We start from the raw sequence: 19353 nt of genomic DNA, 5'->3' as shown, positions 1-19353 counted from the left end.
CTCAGTAAAAAAATGTTGCCTGAAATTGCACTGGGCCTATTTACAAGGGCATTGTTCCCACCTTTTTTGGGGTCAACCATCAAGTGCTGGACCTCTATAGAAAGCTGAGAACCTGTAGCTTTCGTAGGAAGCAGTCAAGATAACTGTGTGATGTACACAGCAAATACATGAGTGTTAAAATGTTAGGGACGGTGTTGAATATAGAGTGTTGGTGTTATTTTAACACCACGCAGTTATGAAATAGCACTGCTAGTGTTGCCTGTGACTTATTTGCGTTGTCAAATCAGAGTGTTAAGCTTTTTTGGTGTTAAGGCAGATCTAAGCCACGCCCTCACGTAACGGTTGTCCAGGACGTGATGAAGACGAAAAAACTTTCTCCTGCGCCATTTTCTTTCACAAGGGGAATACTCAAGACTGTAGAAGGTAAGTGCTTAATTTGACTGTCTGGGGGTATTCAAGACTTAGTCATACACCTGTTATTTTATCATAATTCATATTTGCTTCATAACTTGTGCTTATTTAAGTTGTAATTGTCTATTTTGTATTGTAACGTTAGGTAATAGCTAGGTTATAGCAAAGCTTTTAGCATGACTCAATAACTTGCTCTCAGGTTAGACTAGCAGCTATAACGTTAACGTTCGTGAAAAGTTTACTCCCTGATAATAAACCTACTGTGTAAGCGGGAATATATCGCTGGACTTAAAAAGCGAAGTTATTAGGCTGTACTAGTTGCTAGCAATGTGCAGTGTTCGGCGGGAGTAAGTTAGCACGTTATGTTATTGCTAGCAAGCTGGCTAACGTTAAGTGAACTTTAACGTAGCCAGTGCCACTGAGAGATGGTGAAAACATGTATGCTAGCCATCAGTGACAGGATTGGTCTGACTTATGACATGACCTTCTAACCATGTCCATAATTGTCTACAAAAATACATTGCAACATGGAAAAGCATTACTGGTAGAAAGACGTTGCGAACGCAGCATTAAGAACTACAGTTCCCATCAACGTTAGCGGTTTCGCGCTATTTCAGAACCTACGAAGGGCCCGCGGAAGAAGCGGAACCACCGAATTCATCAAGTTCAGCAAGTAATATAACAACAACGAAAGAAGATAAAGGAAGAATGTAATGGCATTCTGAGATTGTAGAGAGAGAAGGAATGGCAGTATGTATTTGAGTAGTATGTAGTTGAGGGATTTGCTGAAATAGGGGAACAAGGGGGAAAAAATGAACGTTAGCCTCCCGTTTTCTCCCATACAAAATGTTGCTACGGACAACTCGACTTGCATGCATGCATGCTCATTTTCACCGAATACAATCTAAAGTACAAAACGGAAATTTGCCCACTGACCATCAGTCAGATATTTAAAATAAATATAAATATATTTGATTAGGCTATGCTGGGTTTCGTGGAAGTGAAAATGGGTAGTAATGGGCAGTAGGAGTCAGATAGGCTCAGGTCACCATGGGCGTATTTGGATTTGCCAGATTTTGCAGGACACTTGATATACAGGCTAATTGCAAATATGACATGTCTGGATGTTTAACTGTTGGCCTGAGATTTGTGTTGTATCATATTTTGTTTTTTTAAGAAAGAAATGCTGGTTCAAGTGGAGTGCAAGGGTGTCCTGAAATGGGTTCGAATACCAATGAAGGATGACCGCTATGATTACTTTCAGTTCATTCAAGAAGGTAAGTAAAAGGTTATCTCGACAATTTTTACATCACACCTAATATTGCATGTCATTATGTGTCAGTTTTTGATTATTAACAGCAAAGTGTGTAAACCTCATGATTGTTTTACATATCTAAAACAGAACTGTACCGACAGTTTATCGGAAGTTATTTCATCATGTCATAGGTTAAAACTTGATGGCATGTGGTTGTGGTGCTGTTGCCAAACAGCTTTTAAGTGCATTATCGTCACCTTCACGCTGTAGTGCATTGGTAATCCAATGGTAGTCCAATGAGATAAAAAGCCGTTTCCGTGTATTGGCCGCACTGCACCCAAGTATTAGTTGCAGGGATGCAGGAATTTTACAAAATTACTATATCAACTGTGGTTAATAGTTGGGAAATAACAGTGTTTTGGATCTCAGTTTCAGCTAAATTCAACCTGCCAATTGAATCTGATGTGGACCTGAAGGACTCCTCAGGAGTTGATGTAGATGCTGACATTTTTGATGAGTTAGTGAGATCTGCTGCAGTATCTTTCAAGGTGTTCACTGAGGACTCTGGTAAGACACAGAAACGCCCCTCCCATTGCATTTACATTTAGGACATTTAGCAGATGCTTTTGTTTAGAATGAATTAGTACATCTGTCAATAGGAACAGAAACAACAATATTGCTATTGTTACAACTGCAGATGTCAGAGAGCAAATATGCAAGATCAGGCCACTGTGGTGATGTTGCCTTATGCAAAATATATTTCCCAACTAATGTTAAATATTATAACCCCCCCCCCCCCCCCAATCCCTTTTCTTCCCTTAGCTGAGAAAGAGGTCTCTGAGGCCTCCTTCTGCTCAGAAGAGGGATCATTCTCACCCATTGAGTCTGTGAGGTCATTCTCATCAGTTGAGTCTGTGAGTTCAGGCTCCACTGTTATTACAGAATGCACCAAAGCACGGAGAAGGCAACTGGTAGAAGGACCACCTGACAGTAAGGCAGCAAAAGATGTAAGTAGTTCTTAGGTTGTTGGTAGGATGTCAAACCATTTTTAAAATGCATAGCAAGTTTACATGCAACCTCTATATTACAGATGGTCTATGTAGCTCTACATCAAAAAACCGGGGGTGAAGACATATTCAAAGAGTACAACGCAACCAAAGGCCTTTCTGATCAAACAAGAAGGAAACTCGTCAACATCCTGGTGGCAGATATGGTCGAGAGTCATGGGTAAGTGACCAATAAAATACAACCCCAATTCCAGAAGAATTAAGACGCTGTGTACAATGTTAATGAAAACAGAATGCTATGATTTACAAATTCTGAAAACCCTTTATTTAATTGTGAATAGTGCAAAGACCAACAGAGGAAAAAGTTTCTGATGCCAGTTAACCTAATTAGTTGTGAAATGTTCCTTCTTTTGTTGTCTATTACACAACTTTTCTAGCGTTTCGTTGCCCCCGTCCCAACTTTTTTGAGATGTGTTGCTGGCATAAAATTCATAATGTGCTTATATTTCAAACTGTCCCTATCTATGGTGTAGGAGGGTCCCACCAATCAATGTCCGCGTGACCTATGCCCTAGGAATAGTTACCCTTTTCCCCAATTTGAAGGATAAGGCTTCACCAACTGGTTATGTGAGTATTATGCAACAGGAACCTCTCATTTAGTCTTGGTCATGTATAGAGAAAAACCTTATTTTGGGGTCCTGATACAGACATCAGCTTTGATGGATTTTAATATTGACTGATTGATTGATTAATAGTGTCTTGCCTGTGTTCTTGTCTGACAGGAACATTACTACGATCCTCACAGTGGCCAAGGTTACCTGGCCTATAGATTGAAAACGGTTCAGCGCAATACCACAAGTGACTTAAAGAGGAGCCCCAAGTCTGCTGATCAACATGGCCCTAAGACCCTGCGTGAGACATCAACATCTGAGCAGCTGTCAGGTGATGAATGCAGAGAAGCGATGTCCGTGATGAAGCATTCAGCAGACCAACCAGTTGTTAAGGAGAAAATGAAGGCAACCTTCAAGCACCGTCAGAGTATGCTACACGATCCAGACCAGTCTTCAGTTATCCTAGATCACTTCCCCCGATTCTTGGATACACCAGGCTTGGTAAGAATAATAGAGACTTGCTTGATGTACCAGTTATTAAATGTGTTGTGTACCATGTTTTAATATGGTTTCTGTCTGTGTTAGGTTAACCAAGACTTCACAATGCTATTTGGAGAAGACGTCTCGGGCAAGTTTATTGCAAAATGGCCAACGTTCTACAAACCTAGGATTATCGCTGTCTGCAAAGGCCTTCGCCCTGGTACTCATGTGGATGACCTTCTGTCCGCTCAAGAGGAATCGAATGATTGTGGTAAGTGTCCACGGATTGTGTTTGCCAGTGTTCTTCATATGCGCTTTTTAACTATGACTGTGTACTGATGGGGTGTGGGTGTTGCCATACTAATCCACTAGGATGGGACAGTGACTTGGCAGCTATCCTCCTGCTCGTTCATCTCTTGCCTCCAACCGCAAAAGGAAAAAGACATGGGAAAATCAGTGCCACTGAAGCTGCTGACCATGTGGTCAAGTTCATGAAGGTATGTTTAGGACATAAATAGTGACTGAATGTTGCTTCACCTCTTTTAACACTTAATTTACCTATGATTTGTCACTTTCTTGCTCAGCTGTTTGAATTTCCCTCTCGCAGCAGTTAGAGGGACACACCAACATTTAGGGAAATTATTTATTATTTATCGTCTCCTTGTCTCTGTGCGTGCAGTAACTCAATCTGACATACCCACTACTAGCCTAGTTTTGCATAGCTTATTGAGGTGGGCAGAAGCAACAAGCAGAGTTAGAACATCAGACTGAGTTACTGCACACACAGTAACGAGAAGTGTATGTATCATCTTATCTAACTTTGGGGGATAATATTTAAAATATTGGCAAGTTCCTTTAAAAGAAAATGCCTCTTAGTGAAGGATAGGTAAAAACATATTTCATCTTGTTTAATCCATAATTGAATATTCATTGTATATATTTTAGGGTTGCAGTCTGATGACCAAATGGTATATTGTTTACATAAAATAATGCTCTTAAAATGATTTGGAGATATTTTATTCACTGCTGTGGTGGCACTGTAATCAAGGAGGCCAAGATGATGAGAGAAAATTAATTATTATTTATGTACGTTGCCCTTTGTTGAATAGACATTCAGTAGATCGATCCCAAAAAAGCTCTGCTTTTAACGTGCCATGTCATTTAGAGGTGTTTAGACGCCTATCCAGCTAAAAGAAGATGGAAAATTATTTTTCTGCCTCTTTGGTTTGTAAACAAATTACTGTTCCTAATTTCCCCTCCAACACTCTTAGGTGGGGACGAGCATGGTGACATTCCTGGACAGATTTGGATCAGCACAGCCCTTCCTCCTCTGTGTTGGAGAAAAGAAGAGTAGTATCCAAAAGTTTTACGTCATCCTCGATCAGAAGGCCATTCCCTGCGTGGCGCAGACAGCTGTGGCTGCATTCGACGAACTGTTTAAGGCCCACTTCGTCTTTGCTGTATCCTACGATGAGGCCTTGTGCAACTTCTACACCTTCATTCAGACTACCGTATATGGGATTGACGTCGGCACTACAAAAGAGAGTCCACGGGTCAAGGAAATCCGGGCAAAAGTTGATCATATTGAGGTTTGAAAATGTTCACCTGTTACATTTGCAAGGTACAGCACAAAAGTTGCTCCGTTTTTTTTCAACATTTGAAGTTTGGTCATGCGTTGTACCCAGGACGTACATTGCGTTTGAAATGTGGAGAGAATGGGTGTTCTTCTGTTTTTTACACATATTGTGGATTCAAGAAACATTTATTGAGAGTACATGGAGACTGTGTAGCTTCAAGTTCTATTGTTCCTTTCGACAATGTTGAGAGTAATGTTTGTGTTCCTGAACAACTGCCAAGTGAAGTTTCTCTCGTAAGCTACTCAGCTCCTCTTGAAAAAAGACAGTTACTGGATATGTGTAGCTCTATTGTGGCTCAAGTACAAGCATCTGGAGTCTCTGAAAGTACTGTGCAGTCTTTAGTTGGTTCAATGGAGGAATTTGTAAATGACGTCCATGTCCAAGCACAGGACACTGTTCTTAAATGTCTTTCGTCTGAGGTAACTGAACAAACTCTAAATAAAGTTAAAGACTGTTTTGAGCAGCTTGAAAATCCATTTTCATCCCTCAATACTGAAACTAAGAGGCAAAGACATTTTGAGAAAAAATGGAAAATTGTGGAACCAGTAGAGCATGTTCTTGGTGTGCGTTATGATCTACGCAAGGATAGAACTACTGGTGTATACAGTCAAATTCCTGTTAATGACAAATTTGTTTATGTGCCTATTTTGGGAACTCTTGAGTCGATGTTTACTAATCAGGAACTCAGCAACTGTTTCCAGCAAGTGAAGCTTCATGAAGATGGCATTTTCAAAGACATTAATGATGGTTCATATTTCAGAAATCATCCATTATTTTCACAGCAAGAACATGCTCTTCAAATTCAGCTTTATTATGATGATTTTGAAACAGCCAATCCGCTAGGCTCTAAAAAGGGAATTCACAAACTTGGCTGTGTTTACTTTATTTTAAGGAATTTGCCAATGAAGCTGAATTCAGTTTTGATGAACATTCATCTTGTGGCGCTTTTTCATTCAGAGGACTTAAAGAAATATGGTTTTGATCCAATCCTACAGCCTCTTGTTCATGACTTAAAAGTTTTGGAGACACAGGGAATCCAGGTACCCTTTTCAGATACACCATTAAAGGGGTCTGTTATTCAGGTTACTGGGGATAATTTAGCTATACATGGACTTTTTGGTATGGTTGAATCGTTCAGTGCAACTTACTGTTGTCGGTTTTGTTTAACTGACAAGACACGTTTGCAGTCAGTCTTTAGTGAGGATGACCCAGACCTAATTCTTCGCACAAAGGAGCTCTACTCAGAACACTGCAATGCCATGGCACAAAATCCCACTCTAGTTCACTCATTTGGTGTTAAGAGAACCTGTCCTCTAAATGCACTGCAATTTTTTCATTCCTCAGACAATTATGCAGTGGATATTATGCACGACCTACTAGAAGGTGTTGTACAGTACGAGTTAAAGCTTCTTTTTCAGTATTTGGTGAAGGACTACATTTCTTTAAATTCCCTCTCTCAAAGGATTCAGAGCTTTAACTATGGATACAGTGAGAGAAAGAACAGACCCAGTGGAGTCAAAGTTAATGATGATAGCAATGACCTCGGGCTCAATGCCATCCAGTCTTGGTGCCTCCTGCGAAATACTCCCTTGATTTTCGGAGACCTAGTTGACCAGAACAACAGTTATTGGAATGTGATTATGCTTTTGATTCAGATTGTCAACATTGTATTCTCACCAGTTATAACAGATGGTATGACTTATTATTTGAAGCACCTAATTTCTGACCATCACAAACTTTTCAAGTTAGTGTTTACAGATAAGAGGCTCATCCCAAAGCATCATCTGATGATACACTACCCCAGATGTATTAGGAAAATAGGTCCACTAATACACATGTGGTGCATGCGATTCGAAGGCAAGCACAACTTCTTCAAAAGGTCGGTGAAGAGTTTTAAAAACTTAACCAAAACATTAGTCAAGAAACATCAGCATCAGTTGGCTTTTCATTGGGAGAATTTTTATTTCAAAAGATTACAGTTTGGTCCTGTTAAACATGTCTCAACTAGCAATCTGGAGGGCAGTGTGGTCTTGAGGTCTTGTCAAACTTTGAATGTGTCTAGTGTCTCCACTACTTCTTGGGTTAAAGTCCATGGAACAGAGTACCAGATTGGAATGTTTGTCTGTACAAGTGTTAAAAATGAAATGCCTACTTTTAATAAGATTATCAATATCATTATCAAAGATGATGAAGTGTTTCTTTTGGCAACTAAAGTTATTACCATGCATTTCGATGATCACCTGAATGCATTCAGCATTGAGGAGGTAGATGATGTGTTCAGTGTAATTTGTGTGGCTGATCTGATGTATTATAGACCTTATGACAGGCAGTTTTCACCTGAAAATGATGAAAGAATGTATATTGTGCCCTACTGCAGTTTAGTCTGAAATGTGCATTGAATTGTCAAAAATGGATTTAATACAAAGGTACTTTTTTCTACAATTTCTGCCATTTGTCTTTTATTTCAGGTAGTATAGTATAGTATATATGCTCTTTTGATCCCGTGAGGGAAATTTAGTCTCTGCATTTATCCCAATCCGTGAATTAGTGAAACACACTCAGCACACAGTGAACACACAGTGAAGTGAAGCACACACTAATCCCGGCGCAGTCTCGGGGAGCAGTGAGGGGTTAGGTGCCTTGCTCAAGGACACTTCAGCCGTGCCTACTGGTCGGGGTTCGAACCGGCAACCCTCCGGTTACAAGTCCGAAGTGCTGATCAGTAGGCCCCCTAGTGGGGCATTGGGAAATCTGACACCCGATAGTGTCATTGGTATTTACACCTAGTAGTGTTAACTATTAGTAATTTTTAACACTGAGTTTTGTTGTATTCACACTACACTGGTGTTGGTGTTGAAGAAAGCAGTGTTCTTTTTTAACATTTTATTTTAACACCAACACCAGTGTAGTGTGAATACAACACCATAAAGTGTCGGTGTAGTGTTGATTTATAACAATATAGAGTGTTAAATCAACTAAAATTGGGTGTTAATTATCTAACACTTTCTAAAATGTTAATTTAACACTAGAGAGAGTGGATGCATATAGACACTTTGCCGGTGTTAAAATTAACACTGTGGGTGTTAATTTGACACTGACAATTTTGCAGTGTACTGACAAAGAGCTACAGAGGCTAGAATATAGTTTTTCCTTTCTGCCGGATTACAAGCATCTCTGAACTGACCACATTTCAGCCCTCTAGGTCACTTGATATCCCTTAGAAACACAACTGAGCCCTAGCACCAGGTCTTGTGAAGCTGTGTGCAAAAGTTGATCAATATAGAATGAAAATATGAGTGCTTTAGACTATTATTTGCCAAGGTATGCCCATGCATTTTGTAAAATGCCTATGGATACTCCCCATAGGACTTTTTGTTATCCAAAATGCATACTGACAATCAAATGCTTACTGCACATGAACCCCTTTGTGTAGAAGCATAATCCTGGTCTCAAATGAAAGGTAACACTTTGAGGTTTCTTGTGGACTATTTAGATTGTATGTCAGGTGTTCTGATATAGACTGACTACACAAAATATGGAATAATTACAAAAAAGTCTCTATTTTTGCATTTACTTTGTTGGTTCAATGAGTGTGTATAAGATCGACTATACATCTGTACAACTAATATTGGATAATACAACATGAAGATTCAAATTCTATGGATTCTTGTGAATATTTCAGTACCCAATATGAGGCATCTACTTATTGTGCTGCAGCTACACTGCAGCCAGAAGTCAGGGTATCACCAAAAGCGGAGGAGGGGGAGGGGGGCATTTTGGATCAAATTTAATTGAGACATAATAAAATTAATCTGAGAATGTAAAGCACTATACAGATTGTACATGAAAGAAGTTGTCATTTTTGGATTCCCAAGAGTCAAAGCTTTGAAATGGTGTATAACATTACTATGCTACATAGCAATATGGTGCATGCAATTGATTTAGAATGTTTGGGGGAGGGGGGTAACGGTCCCGCCGGCGGGACACTGAAAGTTATTTGGTTAAAGCCTTTCTACAATATTGCTGCAGTAGAAAAGAACAGCAATGGCTAATCAGCAATGATCAGGGATGGTACTAAAATATATTTTTGTTCATCAGGAAAACTCAATCAAGAACACTCTCAATTCGTCTTATTCACATGGCGGCACAAACCATAGGATTGTTATGTTCTATGCATTCACCTGTAGGTGGCATTAATTATATAGTAAGTGTACCCTGTAGCCTCGTTTTGGTTTAAACAATGGCCGCCGTGTGAATAAGGCGAATACTCCCTTTACTTTGCTGTTTGCATCTTTTTGTACATTAAAAACCAATAGGTCGCGACCGCAAAAGGGGTGCTATCTAGGTAGATATGAACAACGTAGCCTTATGACTTATGACCTGAAAAAAGTTCAGTCAAACGATTTTTTTTCACTTTAATCCCTGAGTGTGTACAGGTCAACTAATTTCAATGAAGTGAACGTGGGGTCCTTCTTTTAAAAACCTGTCAACTGTCTATAGCAGACATAGCTTTCACGCTAAAGACATTTGGAATGTGGATGAGACGGGGCTCGTCACTGTCCAGAAACCTGGCTTCCTTGTTGCAACGAAGGGGGAAAGATGAGTGGGGAGCATTACATCAGCGGAGAGGGGGGTTCTTGTTACCATGGCACTGGCAGGGAATGCTCCTGGTAACATTACCCCCCCCCCCAATTTTGTCTTTCCCCGGAAGAAATTCCTTCCACATTTTATTCATGGTGGGCCAGAGGGGTCAATCAGCACAGCCAATGGCAGTGGCTGGATGATGGAGAAGGACTTTGTTGTCTACTTGCAACATTTTGTGCACCACACCCGGGCATCAGAGAAGAACAAAGTGTTGCTGCTGCTGGATAACCATAGCTCTCACATCTCAATTGAAGCTATAAACTTCTGTAGGGCCAATGGGGTGATTATGCTTTCATTTCCACCACACTGCACTCACCATCTGCAGCCGCTTGACAAGTCTGTCTACGGTCCGGTAAAGAGGCTCTTCAACGAGGAGATGGACAAGTGGCACCGGGAGAATCCTGGGCAAACAGTCACCATATATGACCTGCCACAGTTGCTCAACAACATCTTACTGCTGGCAGCGTCACCCCTGAATGTGAAGAAGGGGTTTAAGATTACTGGGATCTGGCCGCTCAATCCTTCTATCTTTGAGGAAGAGGATTTTCTCCCGGCGTCAGTGACTGACAGGCCCCCTCCAGATGAGTCTCTCCCTGGTCCGTTCACCGCCCTCACACCACCTGGGCCGTTCACCGCCCTCACACCACCTGGGCCGTTCACTGCCCTCACACCACCTGGGCTGTCCGCCCCCGATGCTTTTGTTGCTTTTACAGGGCCAACAGTGACTGTAAATTCAGATGGTGTTGGTGAAGTAACCCTGACCTTATTTCCTCTGTCTTTACAAGAAAAGGAAATCATCACAGAAGTAAGAGAAATTTATTTAATTTTAAGTTATACATACAATTCTGGAAATGAAATATTCATACCCTTGTCTTTGTGTGTTTATGTTTACCAGGTTCAGCATGTTCCAAAGTTTAGTCCTGAACTAATCAGGCCTCATCCAAAAGCTGGCCCCAGAAAGGCCAATGGTCACCGTCGGAGGAAAAGGACCACGGAAATACTCACACCCCTGCCTGGTGTTTGACGAATGGTTCTCAAGGTCACGGTCAGGAGAGAAATGGGTGGCCTGCTCCAAGTGTAGCATGTGGTCACACGTAGAGTGTACCCTTGGCGGAGACAGCTACACATGCCATCACTGTGAAAGTGACACCTGAGTCAGTCTTTTTCTTTGTTTGTTTACTGTTACTGTTTACATTGTTATTTTTAGTGTTATTGAAATGTTTCCAATATCTGTTCCAGTGTTAAATATTTGTTCCTGTTGTATACTTTTTAACCAGTGCTAATTTAAATAAAATGAATGAATTTGAACATAAAACATGTTGTCCAATTGTTATTTTCTTTATTTGTCTTTATTTATTATATTTGCAGTGAATGGTTAGTTACTTTTACATCATTTAAAATGGGTGTCTCAACTGTACCACGGTACTGTCTAGAGCTGTCACTTTACGTTCGAAAATCGATTGCACAATCAATTGGACCAACCAACACAAGTTTCGAAAACTAAAATAGGGAATCGATTTTAACCAAATATGTACACTATTAATTTTAAACGAATTAAACAAATAAAAAATCTAGATGTAACAAAACTCACAAACAAGCAGAAAAATAACAAAGAATTCCGAAGTGCAGTAAGCATTGCGAAAGCTAAAAAGAAAATTCCCACCAATTTTATGCACCGGAAACAGCTGTTTCAATCGGCTGCTGTGCTGCTGGTGTTTTGCCAAAAAATTCAGGACAACGCGATCAACCTGTGCGACATGAGAGAGACGAGTGATAGGCCCTAATAACTTGAGGAGTTCGATATGGAAGCACTTCGGGGTTTGGGTATATCAAACTATGGAGAAGGACAAAGCGGTATGCAAACTGTGCAGTCGTGAGTTCTACGTAGGCGGAATTTGTTTTACATTTCTAATTGTAAACACAGCCACGTTGAAGCCTGCAGTAATGTTTTTCACTGATGTTATGACAGTCCACTCTGCTTATTGTTTTTCGAGAATGTTGAACTCCTGTTTGTCATTGTGCACAAAACTTCATGCCAAGAAATCATCAGAAATATTGCTGGCTTGTGTGTCTTCAAGCGCCCCCTTTACGTTCGTCCTAATGCCTGTTAGTTGTTCGTGGATTGGCCTATATTTGGCGTTGAAAATTGAAACGTCTTTAGACATGAAAAATCGATTTTACAATCGATTCAATGAACAATTATGTCTCAAGAATCGAACAGGATTTTTTCACAAAAGTGACAGCCCTAGTACTGAAAGTTGAGACAAAAAACACTTTATTTTTATGAGCTAATTGTGGATAATATAAAATACTTATGAGCATTATTGATTGATAATATCTTAGTCTACAGGCTAATGAAATGTCATGTGGACCCTTTCAGTATCTATTTTTAATTTAAAAATCAAAAAGTGTCTCAACTGTACTCAGTCTACCCTACATTGTACGATTTTGGTCTGTTTTCAGTCGGCGACTAAATTTCCAAAGTCGGACAGAAATCATGGGAGTTGTGCTGGAATCGCGGCGCGCTCCCGTCAACTAGATCGTTAAGTGTAAGGTGCCAATCTTAGCGGTTTTAAGTCAGTCGGAGTCAGTCCTTTTCTAGTTTTGTCGTTACGTCAATATGAAACATGTTTGATATTATTGTAAGTCTTTCTAGTCGTGGCTCATGCAAATAGTGACATGAACTATAAAAAACAATAGTGACCTCTCTCCAACACCAAACAGGAAGGGGCAAAGTAGGCGACAGCTGTAGCCTATATGATTATTTGTTATTCTTATAATATTTGTCATTTCTTATACATATTTAGTCGGCTCTTCCACGTGACAGAACAACTCTATATCGGTTAGGGATGTAACGCATGAAACAATGCTGCAGAAACACGAAAATATGACTTTGAGTTTAGTATGCTATCATTTCAGTTCCTGTTTATCTATTGCATGATGGGTAATAATTTAAAGGAATCTAGTTGCAGTCTTGTAAATAGTGACCCTGCAAGATCCCTAGTCATTGCAAAATCATAGTCTGTGACTTAAAACTCTACTACTTGTCTTTAGATGTGAGAGGGTCTGAGACTGTAGTCTTTCACAAATCTTTGCAAATCTTTCCAAAGTCTGTCAGTGTAAGGAGGGCTTTAAACCACAGATGTTTTATCTAATTTAAAATCCTCCCCTACATTTCTTCTATCTTTTTTATTTAAAACACAGTTAAAATCCCCTCCGACCACTAGGGAAGCCCTCCCTAATATGTGGCAAGGAGCACTCTTGCAGTATATATCTGCATTCAGAGTGCTCAACAGGGATAAAATGCTCTGAGCTCTCACTTGAGTCTTCACACTTCTAACATTAATTGTTGAGATTGTGAGACTCGTGAGCAGTATGGTAAAAAAAGACATGACACAAATTAAAAGACTACAAAGGTTTTAAAAACAAGTGGAGATCAAATATCCTGTGACTCCGCTTCTCGGCCTTTTGGCTAAGTTGCGGTCGACTCACGGTGGGAGGAGGTGGTCCTAACCTTTCAGGTGGTTTTGGCCCTCTTATCTGTGAGTTATATTGTGTATTGTGCTTTTCTGTGTTAATATTAGTGTTTTTTCATTTTGTCTTTTTTCTTTACAGGTCTAAGCAGCTGTTTTTCCGTGGAGTTTTATTCAAACATCAAGCCCAGGTAAGCGCTGTTTAGCTCCTTTTCATTGTGTGGTTTTTAGCTTGTTTTAGCTTAGCCTAGTTTTTAGTTAATTTATCTATTTATTGTTTTAATTTAAGTATTTATAGTTTTAATTGTTGCAAGTCAGAGAGGCGTGCTCAGTCCCTTTGGAGAATTGTGAAAAACAAAAAGATGTGTTCTGGTGGGGTGCTCTTTGGTTCAAGGTGCTTGTTTGTCCAAAATTAGTTGAAAAGAAAAAACTTTTCTTCACCAAGGCACTCCAAGGAATATTTTAAAATGTCTTTATTATTATGACATGTCCACTAAGGACTTTAAAGTTGCCCACGCGTAGCGGCAATTGGGCCTTCTTCAGGGCATCGTGAGAATGAAGCCGTGAGGACTTTTGTATGAACAAACAGCACACCTGTTGATTGCTTAATTGCCCACAAATAGTGACCCCTCCCCCATCACCGACTAGAGTGTAGCTACTAAGACCCGCCCCTCAAACATCTTAGAAAACAAACAACAAACACAGAAATACAAAAAATGCAAATCCAGTATACTAAACATTCAAAAATACAAATTCAGTATACTAGACACAGTAGCAGTAGTTAAAACAATTGACCACATTATTACAAAAAAGGTCTGTAATCTATTTCATCATTTAGACCTGGGTACTCCATTGCCTTGAAGCTCCAGATCCAAAATGTTTCTCTCTGTAGCAACCTTTTCAATCTGTCCCCACCCCGTACAGTTTTCTTAATAACTTTAGACTACGTTTACACGAAGCAGGGTATTTTCCTAAACGAATATCTGGCCATCTACGTTTGCAAATAAAACTGCATTTACACAAGACTGTTTATTTTTAAAATGTGTTTACACAAACCTGTGTACATACATGCTGTCATGAGCACGCCAAACCACAGTGGCAGTCTAACGATAAGCTCAAGCTCACATTAACCAATCAGAACCCTGAAAAGTCGCACGTGAGAACATGTAAATGTAAACATTGGTCGCACATTTGTGGGGTATACTACGAAGCACGTTAGACATATCTAGGCTATGTAGACATATCGAGGCTTGACAAAGCCTTGACTCAGGGGTATACGTTAAGTGATACTACGATTGCAGTTATGTGATATATTTGTCAAACTAGGCTTTCAGCTCAGATCTGTGCGCGTTCTCGGTGTTGGGATGACTTTGGCCAATCGTGTAACGTGGAGACGCACAAGACCGCCTCTATTTAAAAACAATTACTTCCGCATTCATGAGCGATAGCTTAATCTACACTGCGGTGATTTTTTGTGTCTAACCTATAACATCAAATAAATCAATTGTCATCAGTTGTTGTATGGTATGCATGTCCATAGTGGGATATTTGGACGCACAGCACTATTAATTGCGCATTCGAGATCCAAAATAATAGTAGAGGCGGAGCTCCACCTGTAAGATATATGACCGAATCCTACACGTGAGATAACTTCGTTTTTAAGACAATTGATTGGTCAGTGTGCGGTAGATTACACAATTTAAGCTATAACTTAGCACATAACCTCCTCCCGACCAGGTTTGGTTGACAGCATAAGATACCATGGTGATATAGCGACACTAAAACAGATCCACTTTCGTGTCACAGCATAGCCTGGCTTTGAGCGCAACATACCTCGCTAACCCACTAATCGAGATTCGTAGTACACCCCATTGGTGTACTTCTGTCGCATACTGTGACGTTGGCTGCCCAAAACTCCGTTTACCACAGTTTAGAACCAAACGCATAAACGGAGTTTTAAAAAAAAAACACTTTGGCCGGAGTTTTTTTGGATAACCGTTTTACGGGGCGAATTCTCCGTTTGCGTCTAAATGAAAGGCTCAAACGTAGGGAAATGTCTTCGTTTATAAAAATACACATGCTCGTGTAAACGGGGTCTCAATCCCCTGTACTTTTAAAGATGATGGGTCACTGTGATGTATTTCTCTGTACAGGTTGGACTTCTCAAGAAAGTTGGTCCAACAGACACTTGGTTTTACGGCTAACGATTTGAATTGTTTGATGACTGCCTGGTAACAAAGGTTTTGATTTTAGCTTTCACTCTGCTTCTCTGTTAAATGTTTTTTGGCAACGGTATGGAACAGTTAAAGACCAGTTCTCCATGTTTGAAGTTCAAAAACTTTCAGACAATTCACAGAAAGTTGTGGTTGTTAGAATGTTTAATGAGACGGTGACTGGAGAAGACATTTGTACATGGCTGGTTAGATATTGCACGGTTAGGAGCCCACCTGTTAAGGTTTTTGACGAGGATGGCATTTGGAACTGCTCGTGGTGAGTTCCCATTAAACAATGGGAAGACCCGAGCAGTTACCTAGGCCAAAGTGCTTTTAGGCAAGTCCCTCCACTCGGCGGCCATATAGCAACGCTTTTTGGGCACTCGTCGGGCATCCTATTCAGCAGAAATGCGCATGCGCAAAGCTTCACGACACCAATCATGCTCCGGCGGCGAGTTTACAACACATGATTGGGAAGATGTCTTCACAACACACAATATGATTGGCTCAATGTATTCACATGTCGACATTTGCCAAGGAAGGAGTGGGATATGTGTAGCCTGACGAGCCAGAGCCACATTAAAATGTAGGGTCTGGGCACTCACTGTTCGCAGTACTCAGTCCGAGGGGCGGGATAATCGGTTGTCTTTCAAATTCCCTCTGTACGCAATAGGACAGCGCTGAGTCCCATGCGTTTTCCCACCAGAGGAGCTAGTTGGCTAGTTTGCTAGTTCAAACTTTTGCCAACTTAAAACAAGCTTAACTTGTGTCACACTGTTGGCCAACAGCAACATCCATCTTCTTTGTTTTCAAGTAGCAGGGAATTCAAGCCAAACCGTTGCAACTCTGCCATCAATCATTATGTTAAGCCCGCCTAACGACTCTATACACGATTTGATTGGCCTGATAGAAGTTTAATTTTTCGAGCTCACAAGCCAACGGAGAGTTGCTAGACTAGCCCTGTAAGCAAATGTAATTTGCTGCCGCTAGGGTGCGTCTAGATTTCTAGGCTAGGATATGTGTAGACAACGGCCGTTACAAACTAACCCCATGCATTTCTATGGAGGATTTTTTGAGTGCTGTGTCTCCTCATTAGAAAGTCTCTGCCTAGGCCTCCATCAAATTCCGTCCATGATAGTGTTGGGAGAAAACCGTGGCTACATTCATTACCAAGGTATGCCCAAACTGTTTGGGCACCTTGCCGAAGCATGTCAAGAAATAGTGTGCAGGAAGTGTAGAGAAATTGGGCACCTTTTTGAAGATTTAGATTCATCCCATCTCTACAGAGATTGCCCTGAGTCTTTTGCCAACAAGCTAAAGGCTAACAAAATGGCCGCCCGGCCGCATTGCCCAGAATAAACACAGGAAGAGAAGGACGAAATGGAGGAAGGGGTGGTTCCTGAAGTTTTGGAGGGAAACCTTCAACCAGCTTCAGGGACTAGCCGGGCGGCTAAGAGCGATGCTAACCCCCAGGCAGAGTCAGAGCAAGAGCCGGAGGCCACACCCTCCCTACCAGACAAAGAGAATGAAGGGGAGGAGTCAAGGAGAGAGGAGGAGGCTCCGCCATCCTTTCTAACCGTGAAGGAGACAAGTGTGGCATCTGAAGGGAGTGAAACTATGGTCTCACTCCCCAATACGCAGCAGCAAAGTGACCTTTGCAGTCACCTCTGTCAGGAATGACAGAGAAGCAGAGGGCAAGACAGTCTTCAGAAAGTTCTTCCTCAGAAGATCTGAATCGACTGTGGCCCTCTGATCCTGCAAATTAAGTGTCTTTTTTGCGAATTGCGCTAAGAACATACACGCCGAATGTCCTGAGATACTGAGGCTGGAGACGCCAGCGAACCTCCTGACCCCAACACAATGGTCATAAAGGAGGAGCTGGAGTCTGATAAGAACAGATTTTTTTTTATATTCGTTTATTGTCACAAAATCAAATCAATATACAAAACATAATCAACACATAAACCACCACCAGACCACCACTGTTTATTTACACATCATAACCAACACCCAGAATATACAACCCCACTAGCCCACTCCTCTAAATCTCCCTGGCCTTCTCAACCCCATGTACTTGAATAAACTCTTGAACATGCCTCCCCACCTTCCCCAAAAACAACATGCGACGGCAAAGCTGGCGTCTTTTTCTTCACACATCCCCTCCTCCACTCCCATAAGGCCAATTTGACAAAGGAAATTAAAACCCACAAAGCCACCCTCTTTCCCTCCCTCAGGCCCCCCAAACCCTGCCCCCAGAGTACCATCTCTGCTGTGAGAGACAGCCCCGCCCACCCACACCACCACTGATCCACCAAACCCCAAGTCCCCCTGGCTCCTGGGCATGACCAAAGTGTTCCAAAGTCTGCTCCCTCCCACACCCAATGGCACACAGAGAAGTACGGCTGATGCCATGTTGGTTAAGGCGCTCCCTCACAGGTAACCGGTCCAGCACCGCCAACCAGGTCTGCCCTACAAAGGCAAAAGACCTTAACCCTTTAGGCGCCAGAGGTTTTTTTTCGAAACGTTCGATTTTGACATCTTCATTTCAAAAGGCTATATCTTAAAAGTGATAAGAGATAGAGACTTTCTGTAAATTAGAGAAATATTAAGGATGACCCAAAGTTTATGTAGGGATTAAATGTTTATATCTAATTTGCATATTATGACGTCATATGGTGGCGGCCATCATGGATTATAGAATTTTCATGAAAAGTCGCATGTTTGAATGATAAAATGCACCACTTCTTTCCCCCCAAAATGTCCCTCACCTTCTGTATGCTATATTGCACAATACTGAATGCTCAGGTAAATAGTAAGTAGTGAACAAACTGTGTAAATCATTACTAATAAATGGCAGAAACAAACCAAATGCATGTAGCGGTAGACTGGCCTTTTGCTGTAGAGTAATGTAATTTTCCATTTACTACATACAGTAGGCACTCTGATTCCATGTATGGGGCACATATATATTATTCAGATGACACACAAACACAGGTAGACAAGACCTGTTTAGTTCAAAAGCTCATTTGCCACGGCAAGGCACAGATCAGGAGTGAGATGACGAGACAAGACAAGAGACAATGTTAGTATTTTTATTTCTTTTTGTTGATGTTTTTTTGTTTTTTTTCTTAGCTGACAAAGACACACACATCACAAGGACATGAACACACAAAAAGGAACACATAGTGTATGTCCTAAATGATCAGGGAAATAGATAGCAAATCAACAGTGTAAATCATTACTAATAAATGGCTGACTTTTTTTTAATGTAGCAGGCCTTTTGCTGTAGAGATAATGACTCCCTATCCCTATCCATACAGGGCCAGCATTCCCATCATCTTGTGATAGACTATGCATGACCCTAATGTGTGTGTGTGTGTGTGTGTGTGGGAGAGGGAGAGAGCGTGTCACCACCTCCACCATGCGAGCAGCATGGCCAGATCTGCCTCGCGCGCGCCGAGTGGAGAGAATTTGCGCAGCTCGGACTAGGCCTACTGTCATTCTCATTGCGACTCCTCACACTGCCACTACGTTCCCCCCTAACTGTCCTATGAGCACTTCGACCTCGTCTAACATACCCAGTGGCATTAGACAAAGGCTCCACCATGTTACTGTCGCCGCG

At 41.1% G+C, this 19353-nt stretch overlaps 2 protein-coding genes across 2 annotated transcripts; both read left to right on the top strand.

The window, feature by feature from the left end:
• Positions 1 to 1593: 1593 nt before the first annotated feature.
• Positions 1594 to 3333, top strand: LOC143099845 (uncharacterized). Its single transcript, XM_076262757.1, has 5 exons — positions 1594 to 1688; positions 2096 to 2233; positions 2489 to 2673; positions 2757 to 2893; positions 3207 to 3333. Exons 1-5 carry the CDS (start codon positions 1595 to 1597, stop codon positions 3331 to 3333), a joined length of 681 nt encoding a protein of 226 aa, XP_076118872.1. The 5' UTR covers position 1594.
• Positions 3334 to 3510: 177 nt separating this feature from the next.
• Positions 3511 to 6827, top strand: LOC143099622 (uncharacterized). The gene is made up of 4 exons (XM_076262532.1): positions 3511 to 3785; positions 3870 to 4035; positions 4137 to 4261; positions 5036 to 6827. Exons 1-4 carry the CDS (start codon positions 3636 to 3638, stop codon positions 5357 to 5359), a joined length of 765 nt encoding a protein of 254 aa, XP_076118647.1. The 5' UTR covers positions 3511 to 3635; the 3' UTR covers positions 5360 to 6827.
• The last annotated feature ends 12526 nt before the right edge of the window (positions 6828 to 19353 follow it).

The sequence above is a fragment of the Alosa pseudoharengus genome, unplaced genomic scaffold (assembly GCF_046254945.1).
Source record: "Alosa pseudoharengus isolate Yale_2024_CS ecotype anadromous, Long Island Sound unplaced genomic scaffold, YU_APseudo_1.1 YU_APseudo_1.1_scf_3, whole genome shotgun sequence".
In the NCBI taxonomy this organism is placed as follows: Eukaryota; Metazoa; Chordata; class Actinopteri; order Clupeiformes; family Clupeidae; genus Alosa; species Alosa pseudoharengus.
The sequence above is the reverse complement of the archived record's forward strand: the minus strand, read 5'-3'. Positions and strand labels throughout refer to the sequence as shown.

Coding starts and splice junctions, on each gene's coding strand:
- LOC143099845 (XM_076262757.1), top strand. CDS start 1,595: ATGCTGGTTCAAGTGGAGTGCAAGGGTGTCCTGAAATGGGTTCGAATA. Junction 1,689..2,095: donor CTTTCAGTTCATTCAAGAAG/GTAAGTAAAAGG, acceptor TTTGGATCTCAG/TTTCAGCTAAATTCAACCTG. Junction 2,894..3,206: donor GATATGGTCGAGAGTCATGG/GTAAGTGACCAA, acceptor TCTATGGTGTAG/GAGGGTCCCACCAATCAATG.
- LOC143099622 (XM_076262532.1), top strand. CDS start 3,636: ATGTCCGTGATGAAGCATTCAGCAGACCAACCAGTTGTTAAGGAGAAA. Junction 3,786..3,869: donor TCTTGGATACACCAGGCTTG/GTAAGAATAATA, acceptor TGTCTGTGTTAG/GTTAACCAAGACTTCACAAT. Junction 4,262..5,035: donor ATGTGGTCAAGTTCATGAAG/GTATGTTTAGGA, acceptor CAACACTCTTAG/GTGGGGACGAGCATGGTGAC.